At 42.7% G+C, this 19344-nt stretch overlaps 1 protein-coding gene across 4 annotated transcripts in view; it reads left to right on the forward strand.

The window, feature by feature from the left end:
• Positions 1-15631: 15631 nt before the first annotated feature.
• RASGRF2 (Ras protein specific guanine nucleotide releasing factor 2) overlaps positions 15632-19344 on the forward strand; it is a 132891-nt gene continuing 129178 nt past the window's right edge. For all 4 annotated transcript variants that reach the window (XM_086770758.1, XM_086770760.1, XM_086770759.1 and 1 more), the window contains exon 1: positions 15632-15927. In XM_086770758.1, coding sequence (XP_086626884.1) covers positions 15643-15927 — 285 coding nt within the window. In that variant the 5' untranslated portion in view covers positions 15632-15642. The remainder of the gene's footprint in view (positions 15928-19344) is intronic.

Consider the following 19344-nt stretch of genomic DNA (forward strand, 5'->3'; position numbering starts at 1 on the left):
AAGGAAAGAAACAGCATTCATGGAGGAAACCAGCTCACTCTGAGACTTAGGACAACCACTGAGGACCATGACGGGAAGGATTTGTCCAGGATGAGCTAGGTAGAACAGTCTCTTTCTTCCCAGCACTAACGCTAGACCATGTCATCAAAGCCATGCTTGAAAAGGAAACTGGTAACACTTCTGTTCCTTGTGCCTTGGTCTACTCTTGTCATGCATTTAGAGGAGCAGGTATTGTCCTTGCTGATAAGTTCAGAAGATTTTACTTTCTTGTGCAGTGCTACCTCCTTCAAGGCTTGCACTGCTTACGTTGTGCTTACGAATGCCAGCTGCAGGCCAGAACTCACCCACACGTGCCCAAGCTTGGATAGGAGACAAAGCTAAAGCCAGTCACTGGAAGTTAAACAATTTGGGTTGATACTAGCATCATCTTCCCAAACAACGAGGATGAGAAGCAACAGGAGTCGTGATCGGTCCTCTGTTGCTGAGTATTGTTTACATGTGAGTGGATGCTTTGGTAGAAGAGAGAGAAATTGGTTCAAGGTAGTGTTCTGGATTGTGAGATTTGAAAAAAACCACACTGCTTTTTCTACGGAACTGCAATTGTGATTCAAAAATGCAGATAAAATTGCTAAGAAGGGAAACGTACAATGAACAAACAAGGGGCTGGAAGCTATGAATGGGCAAAAGTAGGTGAGATTAAGTTTAGTTTAAATGGTCCACAGCACTCATGAAGGGATATTTCTGTTGCAACTGAAAGACAAAAATAAACATTTACAATACAACGTAGACTCTGCTGCAAGAACATATGCTGATGCTTTTGGTTTTTCACTCTTCTGGATTTTTCCTTCTGCACAGCTTTAGTTCTCAGATTGTCAGACACCAAAACCACATTCCCCCAGTTAACAAATCAGCTTGTTTAACTCGCTCAGAAGATCCACAGATGGGTTATTTAAACAAAAGACATGATGAAGAGATTCATTATAAAGGTCACAAATTAAAAAAATTTACCGTTTCTCTTGGTTTCAAAGCAGAATCTTGCTATCTCAGTCAGCAAAATGTAAGCAGGGCGCAGCAAGATTTCTTGACGTTACTGAATCATGGGGGGAGTTTTCACAAGGAATAAAGGGATGTTAACGTTTTTCGGCATATGGAAGCCGCAGTATCTTATAACTCAGCTAAAGACATTAAGAACTGAAATCAACTGATGCAATACCATCTCAGGGGTTTCGAGATGAGTTTTTAATGCATTCTGCAAATAGAATAATGTTGATTTATTTTGGAAACAATGAAAAAATCCATCTACTCTTCCTAATAAAACCACAGTATATCTCACTAGAGTTATACGCTGCAAATTAAATTTATTTTTCACAAAATAAATTATATTATGTCAAGTTGCTAGAGTGAACAATAGTCATTGTTGGGAAATAGGTTCAGATAAGTTGTACAAACAACACTTCCTGCTTTAGATTTTCCCAAATTGAAATCGCAGATTGTGGCCTGGGGACAAAGTGTACCCTGAGCTCTCGAAGCAATGGGAGATTCTGTTCTGGCTCATTTCCTTGGGGTCTCAAAGGGTGTGAAACTGCCCTCAGCAGACCAAGCCCACAAATGTTCCCTGCTCACTTTTGTCCTGAGCCGTTCCTGCAGGAAATCAGTTACTGTTTTTAGTGATGCTACCCACAGTACTTGGCCTTTCTTCAGACAAGGTGTCCGCATGGAAGAAACTATAGCCTGGGTTACACAAAATAATTTCCTCTACACTGTCTTCTAGCTGCAGAGCTCCTAAGGGCTATGCCTACCAAAGCCCTGAGAGAGTACAACGGTATGAAGGACTTGGGTCTTTTCTTTTATTGTGTGGTCCTCAGCAGAGAAACAGCCATGGAAACAGTGTCAGCCGTACGATGCAAAACATCTTCTGATTTGTGTGTTTTGATGAAGAACATAAAGCATAAACCAGCAACGCTGCATTCTGTGGCTGCATCGCCTTCTGGTTTCCCTGTGGGCAGGGACCCTCTGGTGACAGCAGCTCAGGACTGCAAACCTCTTCTCTGCATTCACCACTGCAAAAACAAATAATCAGCACAGTAGCATATTTAGTCTTTTCTTATTTAATAAATAAAGCATATAAGTAATTAGATTTTCCTTTCTCCCCATCCAGCAAAGCCAATACAGCAAAAGTAACAGAAAGCAAAGAGTTTTGCACAGACTGGATAACACACAAGTTCTAGTGAACATCCGATATGCAGAAGTGTCAGACGGTCAGCTGGAGGGGTACAGCTGCAGAAAGCACCCAGCCACAAGGGACTGTTTGGTTTTCTAGATCAGCTATCCAAAACCTGCTCTTGCGTTTTGGGAGTTTTCCACAGGGCACGAGGAAGAGAAGCTGTTGGTGAGCATGGCTGCTTCTGCCCGTCCCCTCTTGCCATCGGGTTTCCAGCTGGCAGGAGTGTCGTGAGCGTCTTGGCACTGCTGCTGGGCTGCAAGGAGACAGACACCATTACCCAGGTTCCTTGAATTGATTATTGGGTTTTTTTTCACTCTGCTCTGTGTGTCCCATCTACTGCCAGAAACATGTTGGAGAAAAGATGGCACAAGTAATTCTGCCATCATCCTCCAATTCTTCAGATGCCTGAGGTCCCTTCCCTTATTCCTTTTCTCTTCTCAGGCAAGTAACTAGCTGAACAAAATGTAATAAGTAAGTCCAATGTTTTCTTCCACAGATATTCACCGAAGCTTCTGCAGAATTGTATGTAGCATTGGTTGGTTATTAACCATTGCCCTATAGTGCCAGGAAGGCATTTTAATCAGTCAATAAATAAATATAGTTCCTTCAGTAACAGTCATCTCAACCACCTATGCACAGATTATTCTTGCCGTTCAAAGTCACCTTTGAAGTTATTAGCAGAAGAAGGTCACATACACACCCTCTCACTCCAGCTGTGATTCAACTGGTTCATGCTCTCAAGCCTACATGAGAAATAAGCACTAAAATGGTGTTATGGACGCTTACACCAACTTCCTCCTGGAAAAGAGTTATTATTAAGTCTGAGAGATGTCTTGTGAGCTGAATTCAGTGAGGTTTCTGAACAAAAGCTTACATTTGAAGATTAAGGCAGTGCAGCTATTCATGTTCAAACACCATGAAGACAAGAAGGAAGAGAGACAGTAAGGTCAGCTCTGGAGCTGCAGGAGAAGTCACTCAGTCCTGTACACGTCCTGCAGCCAAAGCACACCGAGTCTTCCAAGGTTCTTAAAATTTAAGTTTGGCAGTGAGATTTTGTTGGCAATTTATGCAGATGAGGGTTTCATTTCATTAAATGCAATTGCATCCCCTCCAGAAACCTACTGCTCCCACTTCCAAAAAGGTGCAGTTTCACAGTTGGCTTAAAATGCTCAAAGACACATTGCTGCTGATGGAAGGTGGTGTCATCCTCCCACCTAAGTGTACCCTGAAGTGGAAAATCCTGAAGGTAAGGCTAGCTAATCACTTGGACAGATGGTGTGGAGCATCTGGGGAAAACTCCCAAAGTCTTGGAGACCTCTGTAGCTGGGGAGATAAACATCAGCCAGGGATGATGCTGGCTTTGCTGAGCCTGCCCAGGAAAGGGAGGGGATCAGCTTGTTACGTCCTTCCAAGCTCTATGCTTAATGGTATCCTTGTTAGTGTGTACACGTTGGTTTTTGTACACACATGAATGATGTATTCCTACATCGTGTACTAGTACATCTGTGGTTTTGTGACTATTGTAACAAGCCCTGTGATTTCAGTAGTCAGGGAATGTCAGTTTCATGCAAAACCCTTTCTCAAAGGCTAGAAAGTATAAGTGTGGGTTTTTTTTTTTCTTGGCCACAATAGGAAAAAAAAAAATTAACTGCCTAAGGACAAAAAGATCAGAGGGTGCTCATGCTTGTAGGACATGAATTTGATGATGTGTATCTTTTCTGTCTCTTACAACATGACCTAAATGATAAAACTGTCTTCTGAACTAACAGTGACCTAGGTCTTTTCAGCACAAGCTTTACCCTCCTTCGAGAATTTGAAGTAGAGATGTTGAGGGGAGAGCCATACGCTCTATTTTTCCTAATGAAGTTTATGGGTTTTTTAAAGATAGCAAAGAGAGGAGGGCAAGGAGAACACTGAAAAGCGAATGCTTTAAGCCAGGACTAGCAGTTAGTTACAGACAGCATCACATCATTAATCCACACGCAGCCTGCAAGCGCTACAGCCATAGCAAGTCCACGTCAAAGGGGCTCAGCAAATTCAGTTTGGAACAGACACGGGATCAGCCAGCCCTTTCTGCAAGGTCGGTGAACAGGAATGTTTGAGGCTGCACGTACGGAGTGTTTATGGCCAAGCAGCACAAGCCACAGCAGGGTCATCCTCGCAGAAACTCCTGCAAGTTTGTAAAGCGCAGAAGCAATGGAGAAGCTGCTGGAGGGGCTGGTTTTGTAAAAGAGGGGTGGCAGAGCTGCCCTTTCCAGCGAGCGCCTTTGCCAGCTGGGTCACCTCCTCAGACACGGGTGAAGAAACAGCCCTGCCCAAGGATAACTACGGTCTGGCTTTTCTGTGCAACTCTACAAATAGGCTGTAGCAAAAAGAGGGTTTTGTTTTCCAGGCCCTTTGAGTCTTCATATTCTCCTTTTTTTAAAAAAAAAAAATAAAGCTCTCAAGATAGAGGAAAATGCGTTATCAGGTTTGTACACGTTTTGGGGACATGTGCCTGAATGCTACTTTGTACAGATTGATCCCTTTGAGGGAGGTGGGAAGCAGTTTTAACTCTTCCATCCACACGTGACATGCTTTGCTGCATTATGACACTAGACCTCCACTGACTTCATTTTTTGAATAATTGTTTTTATTTATTTTGAGTATATCGTTGTCTTTACCACAAACTGCATTTAGCCAAAACTTTCAGTATAATTGGTTATAATGAAAAATGTGTTTGAGGAATAAACTCTTGTTTCTAATGCAAATAGATTCACATTTCTGCTCAGTTTTTCTGGATAGATGAGCACTGCAGGAAATCTGTGCATTGCTGTATTTTCATTTCATTAATTAAGATTAGCTCAGAAAAGGGTGTTTTAGAGGTAACAGAATAAATGAGCACCTTGAGACTGTACAATCTTTCTGCAATATTTTCTTTCCAAAGTGTTTTGCTGCATCTGAGAGGAAGATAGCAGAGAGAACAACCGCAGTGACTATTACTAAGAGGTCTGAATGAAACCAGCATGCTGTTACTTCATAATTCTGTTAGATCCTTGCCTACCAAACTCCTTTACCAAACTCCTTTTCTTGTCTGTTCCTCAGTTATGTTAGTGCTTCTAATTTTAACAGCTATTCTGATGCATGTATGTTAATAGACTTACATAACTTACACAGTATACCCCAGTACGGCTGACAATGTACAGCTCACAGCTCAACTCAAGCTACGGCAATAATTAAAGAAAGCAGAGCATAAAAATGGTGTGAAGATAAATGGGATCAGAACGATACCTTTTAATATAAATTATATACATTTCATCTATATTTCATATCCATTTTTCTGTAATAACTTGATTTTAGTCATATCCAATGGCTCTAATTTTAGGCAATTAATATATATGTTTACTGTTACAGAAGAAGCAAATTCTGATGAAAAAAAGACAGAGCGGCACAGAACAACAAAATCACCATCTTTATGTATAACTATCTGTGTATTTACGTGACATATCCAAATGTCCATCAATAATTTACCACAGTTATAAAGTATTCTTGCAGCCATAGATGAACAGGCAATTGCAACGTGATAAAATTAGTCCAACTGTGATGGTTGCCTAAAGCTCCTGCAAGCACGTAGGTAGGATTAATCGTGCAGGATTCATTTCATTCCTACTTACGGAGTAATCAGCAGGAAAACGTTTCGCACATTTTGCTTTTAAAATGCCATCTTCTGATGGGGTAAGTGTTGTCAGGAGTGCCAGAGATAGGCTGCAGAGGGGCAATGAGATGCTAAATGCATCAGCCTAAGCCTGCTCGCACCTGGAGGATTCCCCAGGGGGGAGTTTTTCCATTTGTTTTTCTTTTGGAGCTTTACACCAGAGGAGGATGGCTGTAAGCCGGCAGAAGCGTGACTCAACAGATGTACAGGACACGCTGACCTCTTTCGTCTTGCTTCTTTCCCCTTCCCATCTGTGTGTGTTACCAAACTTATTGAATCCAGACAGGCTGCATTGACTTATTTACACTGCCTGCTGACCAGATACCAGATAACAATTCAGAGATAAATGAGCAATCATTTACGCCAGTGGAGATTTTATAACTCAGAGCAGGATTTGTCCTAATTACTGTCTTTTACTGAATACAAACCAGTGACCTGAGGGCATAAAGCTCTGTATCCCATTACTAATTCCACCAGCCATTCGCTTACCTCACTTAGAGAGTTTTAAAAGCTTTTCTGAAAAAAAAGACTGGAAAACTTTCAGTACGTGGCTATCAAAGGCAGTGAGAGAAATGACTTCAAGTGACTCTGCCCTCCTGCACAGAGCCCAAACGTCGTGCAGCCAAGCTGGCTGCCTTCTCTTGACACTACCTGATAAACATGTGTCAAAACTCTTATCAAAATAATTTCAATACATCCTGCGTCTGCCAAGAAAGCGTCCTGTACTCTAGACCTCTCATTTTCATTTTTCTTTCTTTGGATTACATTGCTTGTCAACTTGCATTACAGATGAGTAGCACAGAAACAAAAAGACATAGCCTCTGGAAGGAAAAAAAATCAGTTTTATAGGGTGAACAAGCTTAATCAAACATAGTAATTACATCAGTAAGTGATAACCACTATAGTACCCTAGAATGTTTCTGAAAATCACTGGAAGTAACATTTAAAAGATAAATAGAGACACGAACAATTAATAAAGATAATTACAGTCCTTATTAAGAAAGTGTATAAAATACACATACGCAGGAGAAAGCTTTCTGTAAAAAATCTCAGAACCTGTTTCTTTGGGATACAAGTTAAACCTTATCCTAAGTGAGAGCACTGTAGATGCCATGGAGAAGGACACGGGATGTGTTTTCCTTCCCCAGCCCAGCAGACTGGGACAGCCTGAAGCTCTTCTGGTGCATTCTCACTGATGTACCCCAAAGTGCTTTTCAAGTAATTTCATGTATTTATTCCGACTGGATTAGAACTAAGGCACAAGGAAATGCTGTAGCATCTTGAAGACCAGTGACTTTCATTTCAAGAGAGAACCAAGATGTCTTGAGTTCTTTATACTAGAACTGATGGTGATTTTTCTAAAGGTATGGGTCATTTTAAAAAGATCTGTTTGACTAGCAGTAAACATTTTGAGGAAAAGATGATGTTTGACACATGCTTGACATCAGACTTTTTAGAAGAATTTTCAAATGTATAAGACCCTTTGACTTTTGCAAAAGTAAATAAAAAAATGCCTAAATTTTCTAGGGTGTTTGAATTTTGCTAATCCGTTTCTTCCCTAGGTTTTGGAGAACAACCTTTTCAGAGATTTCTGCACTGAGCACAATTGATGAGGGATAATTTTTTTTAAAAAAAGTCTTAAAATTGGGAAAATGTTTATCACCCAGTCTTACACTATAGGTTTCATATCCTTATTTTTACCTATTCTGCAGGCTCTTGTATCTATAGGATGTGTTAATTTCAGAACTTAGTTGTTTTTCCTGAAGAACACTTTAAGGCATTATCTAATGAGCCTTTCCTAATCTCTGACAAAACTACTATGTGATAGCTATATCTGATCTATGTAACTACACATATGTCAGAAATTTAGAATTATTTCCCTTAAGCCATTGTATACCACAGCAAAAAAAAAAAAAAAAAGGAACAGTAGAAATGAGCCAGATAGATAAGTATTTTCATGTTGCCTCTTTCTTTGGTTAAAAAAAAAGCACCACTCAAACAAGAAATAATCTTACTCAAAATTCTTAAATATTATAAATCTAACTTTATTATTGACACAAGAAAACAGAATGTCAAGCTGGAATAAATATACCTTTCATCTCCCCTCGCTACCACTAGTATTTAAAAAAAAGGTTGTGTTAATACTCAAAACAATACAACTGACCCAAGAAGACAAAGAAACATAAAAATAACAGTAACACAAATGGGTGAACACAAATTTAATTATTTTAATTATTTTTCTTTTATTTTCTTACTATACACTGAAGAGGAACTTACTCGTGAAATAAGTCACGACTTCTCTCTGCATCAAAAAACACCAACAGTATTTTTACAGGATTCAGGTCTTTATTCACTTCAGCACATGACAACAGCAGCTTTGTGACAAGTACAATAAATGTTACTTTTGTATTCTGTTTAAAAAGTATACGCATTAATACAAAGTGCAATTAATATTCTTCTACCTTGGAAAGCATTCTATGATAAAAGAGGAAGTTACAAAAGTTTTGTGTGATGTTGAATATAATTGTAGCTAGATATTGTTTTGATTTTTAAACATTTTTATTGTGTTTCTCTGAGCTATTTTTTTTCCTTTTTTTTTTTGTTTGCTTTGTTTTATTTTCTCCCCAGAAAAGTATACACCATAGCTCCCAAGCAGCTACAAAGGTTATCAGCTGAGAATCTCAACAACATTAAGTCTGGACCAGGAGGAATTTGCATTAGCAACAGCGGGTCAGAAATTACAAATATGTTCCCAGCTAATCAGAAATCCCCAGAACAAACAGGGACTGATGTTGAGCTTAATTTTGTTACTGTTTTTAAGCAAGACAGGTTTTTGGTATCTTTTTGCTTTCGTGTGTGGGGTGATAACATTGGCTCAGATCAATGTTGTCAGGGCTGCACTGCCCACAGCTTTTTACATTTTTTTTTTCCTGCTGTTACACACATTTTCTGCAGGCGTTTGTACAGTCCCAGATGCATCTGAATGCATTCATTAAAACGATTTTCAATATATTGCATCTGTGTCAAATATCAACGCAATGCTCTCATAAAAAGGCATTGTCTCAGAAATTTCATATGATCTTGAGATGATGTAAGTACCCCTGTTCTGTTAAGAAAACAGTGGATTCCATTTCCCATAAAACTGATTTTTATGGTATATCGGTCTGCCTACCTACAACGTAAGGTGCCGTACTTCTGAAAGCTGCTCAGCTGCATAATACATTAAATGTCTCTTTCAAGATGACTACAGGGAATGCTACTTCTAGTTTACCAAACCTGTTTCTATTGAATTAGAATTCTGTGGCAGATTATTTGCAGGCTTTATGCCAGATGGATAGAATTCTCTGTATTCTCAGTATTGAGCCTTGTAAACATCACAAATTCTTCCCAGGGTTAGTTACTTATTCCAGATGGCACCCGCTGCATTCCCTGTATCTTTCTTCCAATCTGTGGGGCTTACTTTTTCCCCAAGAAATGAGAACGCTTTCATATTTTATGCATTTTTCCTACTTTTATGCCAATACATGAGAGTATCTTGACAGAATAAGCAAAAAGCAATTTGCATTTGTGCTCAATTCACATTGAATAAGAAAAAAAGAAGGGAATTTTATCCTACTATGTCTTTTTAATTCTAAAGTAATTTTCCCAGCTACTAAGGGCTTTCTGAAACTTAGAGTAATCATAGCCCGGTGTCTGCTGAACCCTTTACTTGCAAAAGCTCTGTCAGCAGGCTGCCTCTCAACTCACATTTGGAGAACATTATGAAACCTGTGTTATGACACGGCAATGTTTTTGGAACTTTTAAAGCCCTAATTTAAGCTATCTCTCAAGAATGTCGAGACAGTTTCATGCTTTGGCTATTTGTGAGCTGTAGGACAATACTCTTCTAAAGGACGCTGCACTAATCATGGGGTCTGTGAAATTCTCATTACACAGCTCTCGGAACAGGGAAAAAGGGAATAATCTCTACTAACTTCAAAAATCAGGGCTCAGCTCTGACAGTTATATTGCCGCTAGGTGAGTACATGCCTCAACATTAAAATTTCAGGCATGCGAAGGAAGTTTTAAAATATTGTTTTCACTATGCTTTGCAGCATAAAACCGGAGCTTAGTTTATCTCTGTTGTATCTGTATTATATAAAGTACTTCTGGAGCTTTTAATTAACTGAGTATGTCTGCATATCAAACCTTTGCTCAGCAACCTGAATCCTGGCTCTTCCATTTTAATCCCAGCTAGAGAACCTTTGCTGTCACTGGAGCAAAGGAACCAGCTGAAAACAGGCTTAGGAAGAAAAGCTGCCTGTCTTTTCTTCCCTGCATGATTTTAGCACTGATTTGGACTATCAGCATCTCCACATCAGAAATGCTGCTTTCTTTTTTCTCTGTAACCCTTGATCCTTTCACTTCATGTGCTGTGTTGAACTGACCCTACTCGACTCTCTTCTTCCTCTGTCCCATCATCGTTGCCCACCAGCCTCCTCAGTCTGCCCCCCTGTGTGTCCGTCTCTTCTTCAGAGCCCCACTCTAACCCCCAGGATCTCTGTGGGTGTTTGCCACCTCTGTACCAACCACCTGGTTTTCCAGCCTTGCCCAGCAGCCACCACTCTCACACTGCATTGCTCCCAACTTTTGTCTCCTCCACGGCTCTGTTCACCACCACCTCCCATAGCCCCTTCCTCTGTTCCTCGCTGTTAGGATCCTCCTGCCATCTTCTCCAATTCCTCAGCCATTCTTAGCCCTCGCTGACTCATGCTGGCTTCCTCTGCTCTTTCCCTACCATGCTGTCATTATCATCAGTCTGCCAACCAGGCTGAATTCTCCCACTACACACTTGCTTTTGCCTCCTGCCTAAATAGTGCTATTTCTTCAACTTAATTGAGTCCCTTGATTCTGGCTTTTATGTTTTTTTTTTTTTCTGCTTTTGATTTTCTCCAGCCTGACTGTGAGACAGCTTCTGCCATGTTTTTGGTTTTTTTTTTCATTTTTTTCAATCATCCTTTGACAATGTTGCCCTGACCACAGGCAACAGCTCCCCAACGACCTCTGCAGATGGACCAGACTGTTTCTTTCAAAAGTTCCTCTAAAACCTTCTTTTGCTATTCTTCTCCCAGAATCTCAGCAACAAATATGCCGGTTGTGTACCGAGGATGCTGCCTACCACAGCGGGCAGTGCATTTACTTGTACTCCTCCTTTCGACTGACTGTAGCGATCTAATCTTACAGTTAGAGTTGTTCCTGGCACGGGTCCTTTTCTTGTGTTTATGCAGCATTTAGCACAAAGAGGCTAAGGTATTAAATCCCTGTGATAACATCCTCACCTGCATGGCAGGTAAATGATCTGCCGTTATCTGCCTTCTGCTGAAATCTCGCACTGAAGGAAGCGATCCCTTTGTTACCCTTCAGCATGGCAGTAAAATTCCTTTCCTCGGAGCTTCCAAGCTGTGTGAATCAGCGTGTGTGGAGCTGCAAAATAGCTAGACAGCACTTGTGTATGTTGTAATGAGATGCTTCTGCTACGTGTGGAGCTACCACGCTCTTTTTTCTTAAAATGAGGGCAAATGCTCTTCCTTGGAAAGTCGTGGCATCAGAAGCGCTACTCACACTTTGCATAGTGTCACCTCACTGCAGCTTTGTAATAGGCTTGGGGCAGGATTGGCCTGGGATTCCTGAAGGAAGGAATCTCCTGAACGCTTGTTCCAACACCTTTCTGACAGGACTGAGGTGTATGTGTAGTCACATCTCTTCCACAGAAAGGCTGATCCCAAACACTTGCTTCCAGTTGCTAAAGAAATAAGTAGACACAAGGAAGGAATTCATATGACCTGGTACGCACAGCCACTTAAAATTGGTGAGCCAATTCCTCCCAAAAATGCCTAGATAGAACAGGAAAAGTAAATCTTCCCAAGTGACATCAAAAGCTAGATTAAGCACAGACAAATTTGTTTGTAGTCATTTAAAAGAGGGTGATAAAAGGTAGATGATATTTCCACACACGAGAACATCCTGTTACTTTCAAGATATTCTGGACGTACTACACCAGTGACGTATAACATAATGTGTTTGCAAATTTCCCTGCTTTATCAGATAACTCAATCTTAGCTGAATATTATAAATACCTTTCAAATAGTCAAACTGTGCTCTGTGCCTTAAAGAGTAAACCCTTATGTCAGCAAATCTGTATTAAAAAAAAAGACAAAGAAGCCATTTGTTCCGTTCTGCTTTACAGACAATACATAAAGAGAGATATATAGGTACATTCTTAGTGAAATCTAGTTTCTTCCGTGTAAGATATTGTCGCAGCTGTTAACAGCTTTACAAAATTATTTCGTATTTGATACATTACCTTGACATGAAAAAGTGAATAATGATTTACTGTCATAACTTAGTGACAAGTAAGCATTCCAAATGTATAACAACATACAGCAAATACATGGAAACTCGGATGTAAAAATGATAGTGTAACAACAGTCCTCTGTTGTTTTGATCAATTTTTATTGCCGTTACATCACAGTATTTTTCCAAAATATTTTCAGAATAGAGGCCTACATTTTAAATACTTTCTAAAATAGATTTTCCCGTCCCCTATCACTCAGAAGAGTGACAACTCACTGACTTTGCCCCCGAAGCTCTCATTCTACTTCTGGGTAGAATCACATCAACAATTGCACTGTCAGACGACGCTATGTATTTCGTTGTTTATGACAGCTTTGAGCAACGTGTAATGAACTAGTTCCCAATGGAAATTTCAAGGTAAATGTAGGCTCAATATGTCAAACTACCTCAGCTGATATGTGACCACAACTTTCCACCATAGTTTTACAGGAAGCTCCTTGGGGCCTATAATGACACAACGCTTGGGAATGTGGTTTTATAAATGAATCCTCTGGAATGAAAATACACAAAAAGGAAGGCTTAGTTAAGGAAGATATAAAATAAAGTAAAACAGTGCGCTTATCTGCATGTTCTTTTCTTCAGAGCCCTATGGAATAAATTACATCAACAGATTCCCTTACATCTGTTTGCACATATAACTAACTCAATCGTGTTCATGCATATGAATTTGGCCTAGAATTTCTTTTTTAAAAACCACAAACAACACCTTCTTTATTGTTGGTAATGAATAAATAAAGAAAAAAATACGTATTTACTTACATGTGTTTAGATGTATTAGATAGTATATAGATACATAGATATCCAGTAGATATTTCAAGCAATAAGAACTAGGTTGTGCTTTTATAAGAATGATCAAGTAATAAGGAAAATATAATTGAGACAACTAAATCATACTTTGAACAACAGAGCACAGGAATTTGTGACAAACTGATGGTTACACAATCAGCGTTCACTGTAGTGAACAGGAACATTAGGTGCCTTGTAATTCCTATGGATGGCTGTGCAATGACATACTCAACATTTGCAGCTTAGGAAAAATGCCTCTGTGTCTAGGAGGAAATGGTGTAGTAAAGGGAAACCCTCTCTTTCTTGATTTTGTAGTTAAAATGTAACTCCTGTCATTTATTTCTGCTGTGTGTCGCAGGTGTTGTGGTAGAATAGATGGTGCATAATAATTTCTGATTTTTGCAAAAGCTTTATTAATGTACGTGTTACATAAGTTGAGACAAAAACTTGCAACCTTATCTTGGCAAAGATGGGTTCCTGCTACAGCATTTGGTGGTGATATATGATGTGTTTGTTTTGGAAAGCCGTAACTCTTCACTTAGCATCTGAAAACTCCTCTGAATTGCAGTCTGCTTCTTTCCCTTACTTCCACTGCCTTGCCGTTTACTTACATCAAGATGTATGTTACTCCGTGAAACTTCACACACTGAATTGTTCAGTCTGGAGAAGAGGAGGCTCAGGGGAGACCTTATAGCTCTCTATAACTTCCTGAAGGGAGGTTGTAGTGAGCTAGGGGTCGGCCTTTTCTCTCGTGTAGACAGTGATAGAACTAGAGGCAATGGTTTCAAGCTGCGCCAGGGGAGATTCAGGCTGGACATTAGGAAATATTACTTCTCGGAAAGGGTAGTCAGGCACTGGAATGCACTGCCCAGGGAGGTGGTGGAGTCACCGACCATGGGGGTGTTCAAGAAACGTTTGGATGTTGTGTTGAGGGATATGATTTAGCTGAGAAGTATTGGTGATGGTTGGACTGGATGATCTTTTAGGTCTTTTCCAATCTTGATAATAATTCTGTAATTCTGTAATTCTGTAATTCTGAATTAATACTGGCTTGGATGGCGCCAGCTAAGCGAAACCGAATTAAAGGTAAGAGCCAAGTAAGAATCCAGTTATTGAGGCACATGAATATGAGTTGTTTCATACACAGAAATAATCCAAACGATCTTCAATTCCCACCCAAAACTTGGACTTTCCTGGACATTTCCTGTTACGCTCAAATTTCATAACATGAAGCCACAAGGGAAAATAGTTCCAGCAGGATTTGTGCATCTGTTTGTTTCTTCTAATACATAGTTGTCTGTTCACAGAATGAGAGCCTTAAAACCCCACAGTTCCTGCAAATAACACTGAAAATCATAACTGCTGACGGGGATCACACAGGGCATATTTTCTAACTCGTTCTGTGCATCATACAGCATACCGAGCATCGTAATTTTCACATTTTTGTTCGGACAGTCGGGAAGAGAATAGATTTTCTTTCTTACTTGTAAAGCAAGTACCTTTACTCGGTGAAGCAAAACAGACAGAAAGCTACGTATGCAAAACACGTTTTTAAGCAGAAGAGTTTCAAATGCCTTTTCCTGAAAGGACCTTGGAAGGAAGTTTAAATAATTTGGTAGATCCCCGGGGTGAGACCTGCTGGGAGCTCACCTCCCCCCACCCCCCCGGCGTCCGAGTTAAAAGTAACGGGTTTCTGGTATTCCACCTGGGTTTCCCTGCTCGCGGCGATGTGCCGCGGTGAGGTTACCCGGCTCTGCCGGCCCCGCCCTGCCGCTTTCCAAGATTTTCCCTCAAAAAACCGAAAAGGCCAAAATGATCGGGAAACCGACCGCCGGCCGCAAACCACTCAGCGGCTCCCGTCCCGTCCCGCCCAGCCCGAAGCGCCTCGCTGCCTGCAGATGCCCCGTCCGACACCCCCCCCTCCCCCCATCCCGGCCTCATCCCCATCCCGTCCCCATCCCTATCCCCCTCCGAGCCCCCCATCCTCATCGCATCCCTATCCGACAGCCCCATCCCCATCCGACCCCCACCCCCCCCCCCCGCACGCCCACACCCATCCCTGTCCCTGGGGCCACGCACCGCCCCCCGCGGCCCCCCACGCCCCGTGGGGCGGGAGGCGGCCCCGCGGCGGGGCGGAGGGAGGGTCCGGAGCGCTGCGGTGGCGACTTTGCTCTTTAAATCGCTCTCCAAAGCCGATTACCACTGATCCCTCCGCGTCACCACGGAGTTGCCCGGGGGGTTGGGGGGGGGAGTCGCTTGCCAGCGCCTCCCGCTCTCCTCCCGTCGGCGAGGGGGGGACGGACGGACGGGGGTGCGAGGTGGGGCGGGAGGGGGGGGGGAATGCCGCTGCGGGCTTAGCAGCAGCAGCCGCCCCCGGGGGGCGGGCGGAGCTCGGGGCGGAGAGGGGGTGTGTGTTTGGGGAGGGCGGCTGGGGAGGGGGTTGCCACCCCCTCGGTGCGTACCCGCGCCCATGAAGCGCGGCCGCGGCGCGGCGCAGCCGGTACCGGCGCGCTGAGGGCGGGCGGGCGCGGGGCTGGCGGTCAGGATGCAGAAGAGCGTGCGGTACAACGAGGGGCACGCCCTGTACCTGGCGCTGCTGGCCCGCAAGGAAGGCACCAAGCGGGGCTACCTGAGCAAGAAGACGGCGGAGACCAACCGCTGGCACGAGAAGTGGTTCGCCCTCTACCAAAACGTGCTCTTCTACTTCGAAGGCGAGCAGAGCGCCCGGCCCGCCGGCATGTACATGCTGGAGGGATGCAACTGCGAGAGGGTGCCGGCTCCCAAGGGCTGCGCTGCCGGCAGCGCCAAGGACGCTGCGCTGGAGAAGCAGGTACGGCCGCCCCGACGGCAGCCCCGACGGCAGGCACTGCTCCGCACCCCCTCCTCCCCGGGCTGGGCTGCGAGGCGGGAGCGATGGGATGGAGGGAGGGAGGAGGGCAGGCAGGGACCGGCCCAGTCGCAGCGGGGTTAGGGGAGAGCGCGGGGTACTGGCGCCGCCGCCCCCCCCCGCCCCATCCCTCCTGGGAGGGTGACGGTGACTGTCCCCAGGCTCCGGCCGGGGGGTTCGCGCCGCCCCCAGAGCGCTCGGATGAGCAGCAGCCGTTCGGAAAGTGGCAGGGCCGGTGGCTTGCCCGTCCCGTCTAATGACTCTTCTGTCCTCCCCAACTCTTTTTTTCCTCCCAGTGTCTGCACGCCCGCTTTCAGGAGGGTGCCCAGCTCGTAGCATCTCACGGACTAGGCGTTTAGTTGTCTTGATGCCAGCTTTCTCCGACCAAACTCAGCAAACAGAGGGTACAAGGGGCCAAAGTACCCAAACAGCACAGGGTGACCCTAAGGAGTCACTGAGCCCGTCTCTGGGCAGCTATGGGGCTGTGATGCTGTGAGGTGTAACGGGCTCTCAGCTCTCCCTCTGGAACCCTTCTGAGAGCCAGGCCAGTGGCTGGGACATTAGGGCAAGGGTGTGCCCTGATTTACGGCTTACGCCATTCAGTAGAAGGCGGCAGGTTCTTTGCCAGGCAGGTGTTGTGAAGCCGGCTGTGCTTGCGATAGAAATGGTGGCGCAACGCCCAAGCCAGGTCTTGCGTGGCTTTCATCGGGCAAAGAATGATGCCGAAGGCTTTGGTGGGATTTGTTTCCCCAAGGGGCGATGGTTCATAACGCATCAGCTGCCAAATTCGTCCCCAGAAAGCTGATCAATTCGACGCGCACGTGTCAAACAAGCGAGTTGTTAAATACTATCTGTGTATTACATAAGTGTGGAGAAAAGGGACACTGTGGTTGTTCAGTGTAGAAAGAGATCAGGTACCTGAACCACACACCTCCTGTTGCCTCATGTAAATTCTTGATCTAATTTGCTGCATGCTCGAAATTTGTTTGAATCTGCATCTGGCATGCCCTAGTGCCTTTCTCCCTGAATAGGAGAAACCAAACAGGTGTCAGACTGGTTTGGGAAAGTTTGGGTAGCTGTAAGGAGGGTGGTTTCGAGCTGGCTGCAGGCATTACCTACTGATTGCGCGAAAGGGACACAGACCTAAGTCAGCTTCTGAAAAACGGCCGTTCTGCATGCTGTGCTAGCGTCGTAACTTTGCGAGGGGAGCTCAGAACCTTTTCTTATCTCTGTGCTTTTTTGCTGTTTAGAACAAGCACTTGTGTGCTTAAGCAGCCTTTGAGACGGTATATAGTTAAGCAAGTGAACTTTGGGAAGCTGGGACGGTTGTAGCTATGTCATATTCACCCATCACATCCTTGCTTGTTGCTTTGACGTGTGTTTTTATCAGCATCGGTAAACGAAGTACTGGAGGATTCCCTAGATGAAATTGAACATGAATATTTCCCTGTCTGCTTTACATTGGCTTAGTAGACTTGTTTATGGGTAGTGTTGTTAAACTACGGCTTGACTAAGAGAACTGTGTGAAAACAATGCCTTCCCGTGTCTGTTCTCCAGGAGTCTTAAGTTGTGCTTTTATAGTGATGAATGTCTGAGTTGTTTGTAATTACATTTAGTGGTGCAGAGACAAAATAATTACAGGGGCTGAAGCTGAATTTTGCTTTGCTTTAAACATCAACCGTGTTGGCGTTTTTAACAATACCAGACTGCTATTAAAGAGGCAGAAGAACACTTCAGTTTTTTTTTCGTGGGATCCTAGTTTGAATTTTCAAGGCAGAGCATCAGAAAATATCTTTTTCCCATTCACCTTTCTCTTGATGCAGAATAAAGCTTTTGAGTGTTAGCAGTTTTTACAGATACTTACTCATTAAAGTGCACCCTTGTTTGTATATTCATATAGACACCAACCTTTGCTAAGGTGTACAGGAAACTCCCTCAATGACTGAAACTGATCAATCACAAGAAAAAAGAGAAATATTTGAAAATTAAACAGTTCTTTTTGTTCAGAAAATGTGCTCATATTCTTGCAGGTGTAAAGTAATAAACTGTGAACCATCAGTTTATTAACAGAGGAAGACAAAGTTATTTTAATCAGATGATAATGAAAAGTCAGTGTTGTACATGTTAACTACTGGCAGTGTAAAAATACTGCCTAGATTTAATTTGCTTTGGTTTAACCTCACAAATGTATTAATGGAATGAAAAAAACCGAGAAGCTCTATGCCAGCTTTTGAAGAATCAGATCTCTGATCTCCAAAAGAGAGAGAAGGACAAAAAATCTTTCAGTTTGAGTGATTTAGACATTAGAGTGATATGTGCTATAGAATTGCACAAATGAGAGAGAGAGAGGAAGAAGAATTAATCACACAAGAGAGCTTCATCAGCATCCTTTGAGTGGATATTTGAAAAAGCAATGCATTTTCTTTAAGTTATGTAACTGAAGATTATGGAAAATGCACACAGAACAAATAGATTTGTTTTCCTTAGTTTGCAGTTCCTTTTAATTTCAGTTTGAGTTGTTTAAGGATTGCTTGTCAAGTCATATGCCAGGTAAGAACTGTGCTGAGAAGTTGTCAGAGTTCAGTGGGGAGAGTGTCGCAGCTGTACTTCCCTATGCAGAAGACAGTATTTTGGTCAACAGATGCATTTAGGTTTGGGTGTCTGCTCCCAACAAGCCCAGCAACTGAATGATTTCGCATTTAAGCTCTACGGGTCCTGTTATGCCCTTCCAGCAATCCACCATGAGGGGACATTAAAATATTACAGGAAAAACAACACTGTTGTGTGGAAGATGTCAAAGGCCTTCATAAGATTTGCTGTAATACTAAAGTATTAAGAGCTTGAAAAAAAATCGCCATGGCAGAATGTGCTTTTTTTGTGTGTGTGTGTTTTCCATTGAGATATTGATATATTTTTTTTTTCTTCAGAAGGATATCTGCTTCTAAGCAAATTCTTTTAAAAGTACAGTACGCTTCTTAATACTAACAAACGGCATAATGCATGAATCAGTCGATATTCTGGGAATATGGGATCAAATCAAGTGTGTTGCAGATATTAAATGATTTGTAGGGGGAGTTTTTCCTTTTAAAGAAAAGTGTTTCGATCTCCTTCAGATTTTAGAAGAGTTTTTGTAAATGCCAAACAGGTGTTGGTGTCTGCTCTGATTTCACATTTCAGAAAAAAAAGACAGATTTATTGAAAGAACAACAGTGTGGAAGAAGCTGAGTTTCAAAGCAGCAAATTAGGACATGAAAATACCACATGTGAAAAGCTTAAATTCTGATATTAGTTAAACTGCTTCTTCCCACAGAAACCGTAGGCTGTAAACAAGTGCAGCTCCCAACAAGTCCTCCACTGTGA

The sequence above is a fragment of the Chlamydotis macqueenii genome, chromosome Z (assembly GCF_036417535.1).
Source record: "Chlamydotis macqueenii isolate bChlMac1 chromosome Z, bChlMac1.mat, whole genome shotgun sequence".
Taxonomy (NCBI): Eukaryota; Metazoa; Chordata; class Aves; order Otidiformes; family Otididae; genus Chlamydotis; species Chlamydotis macqueenii.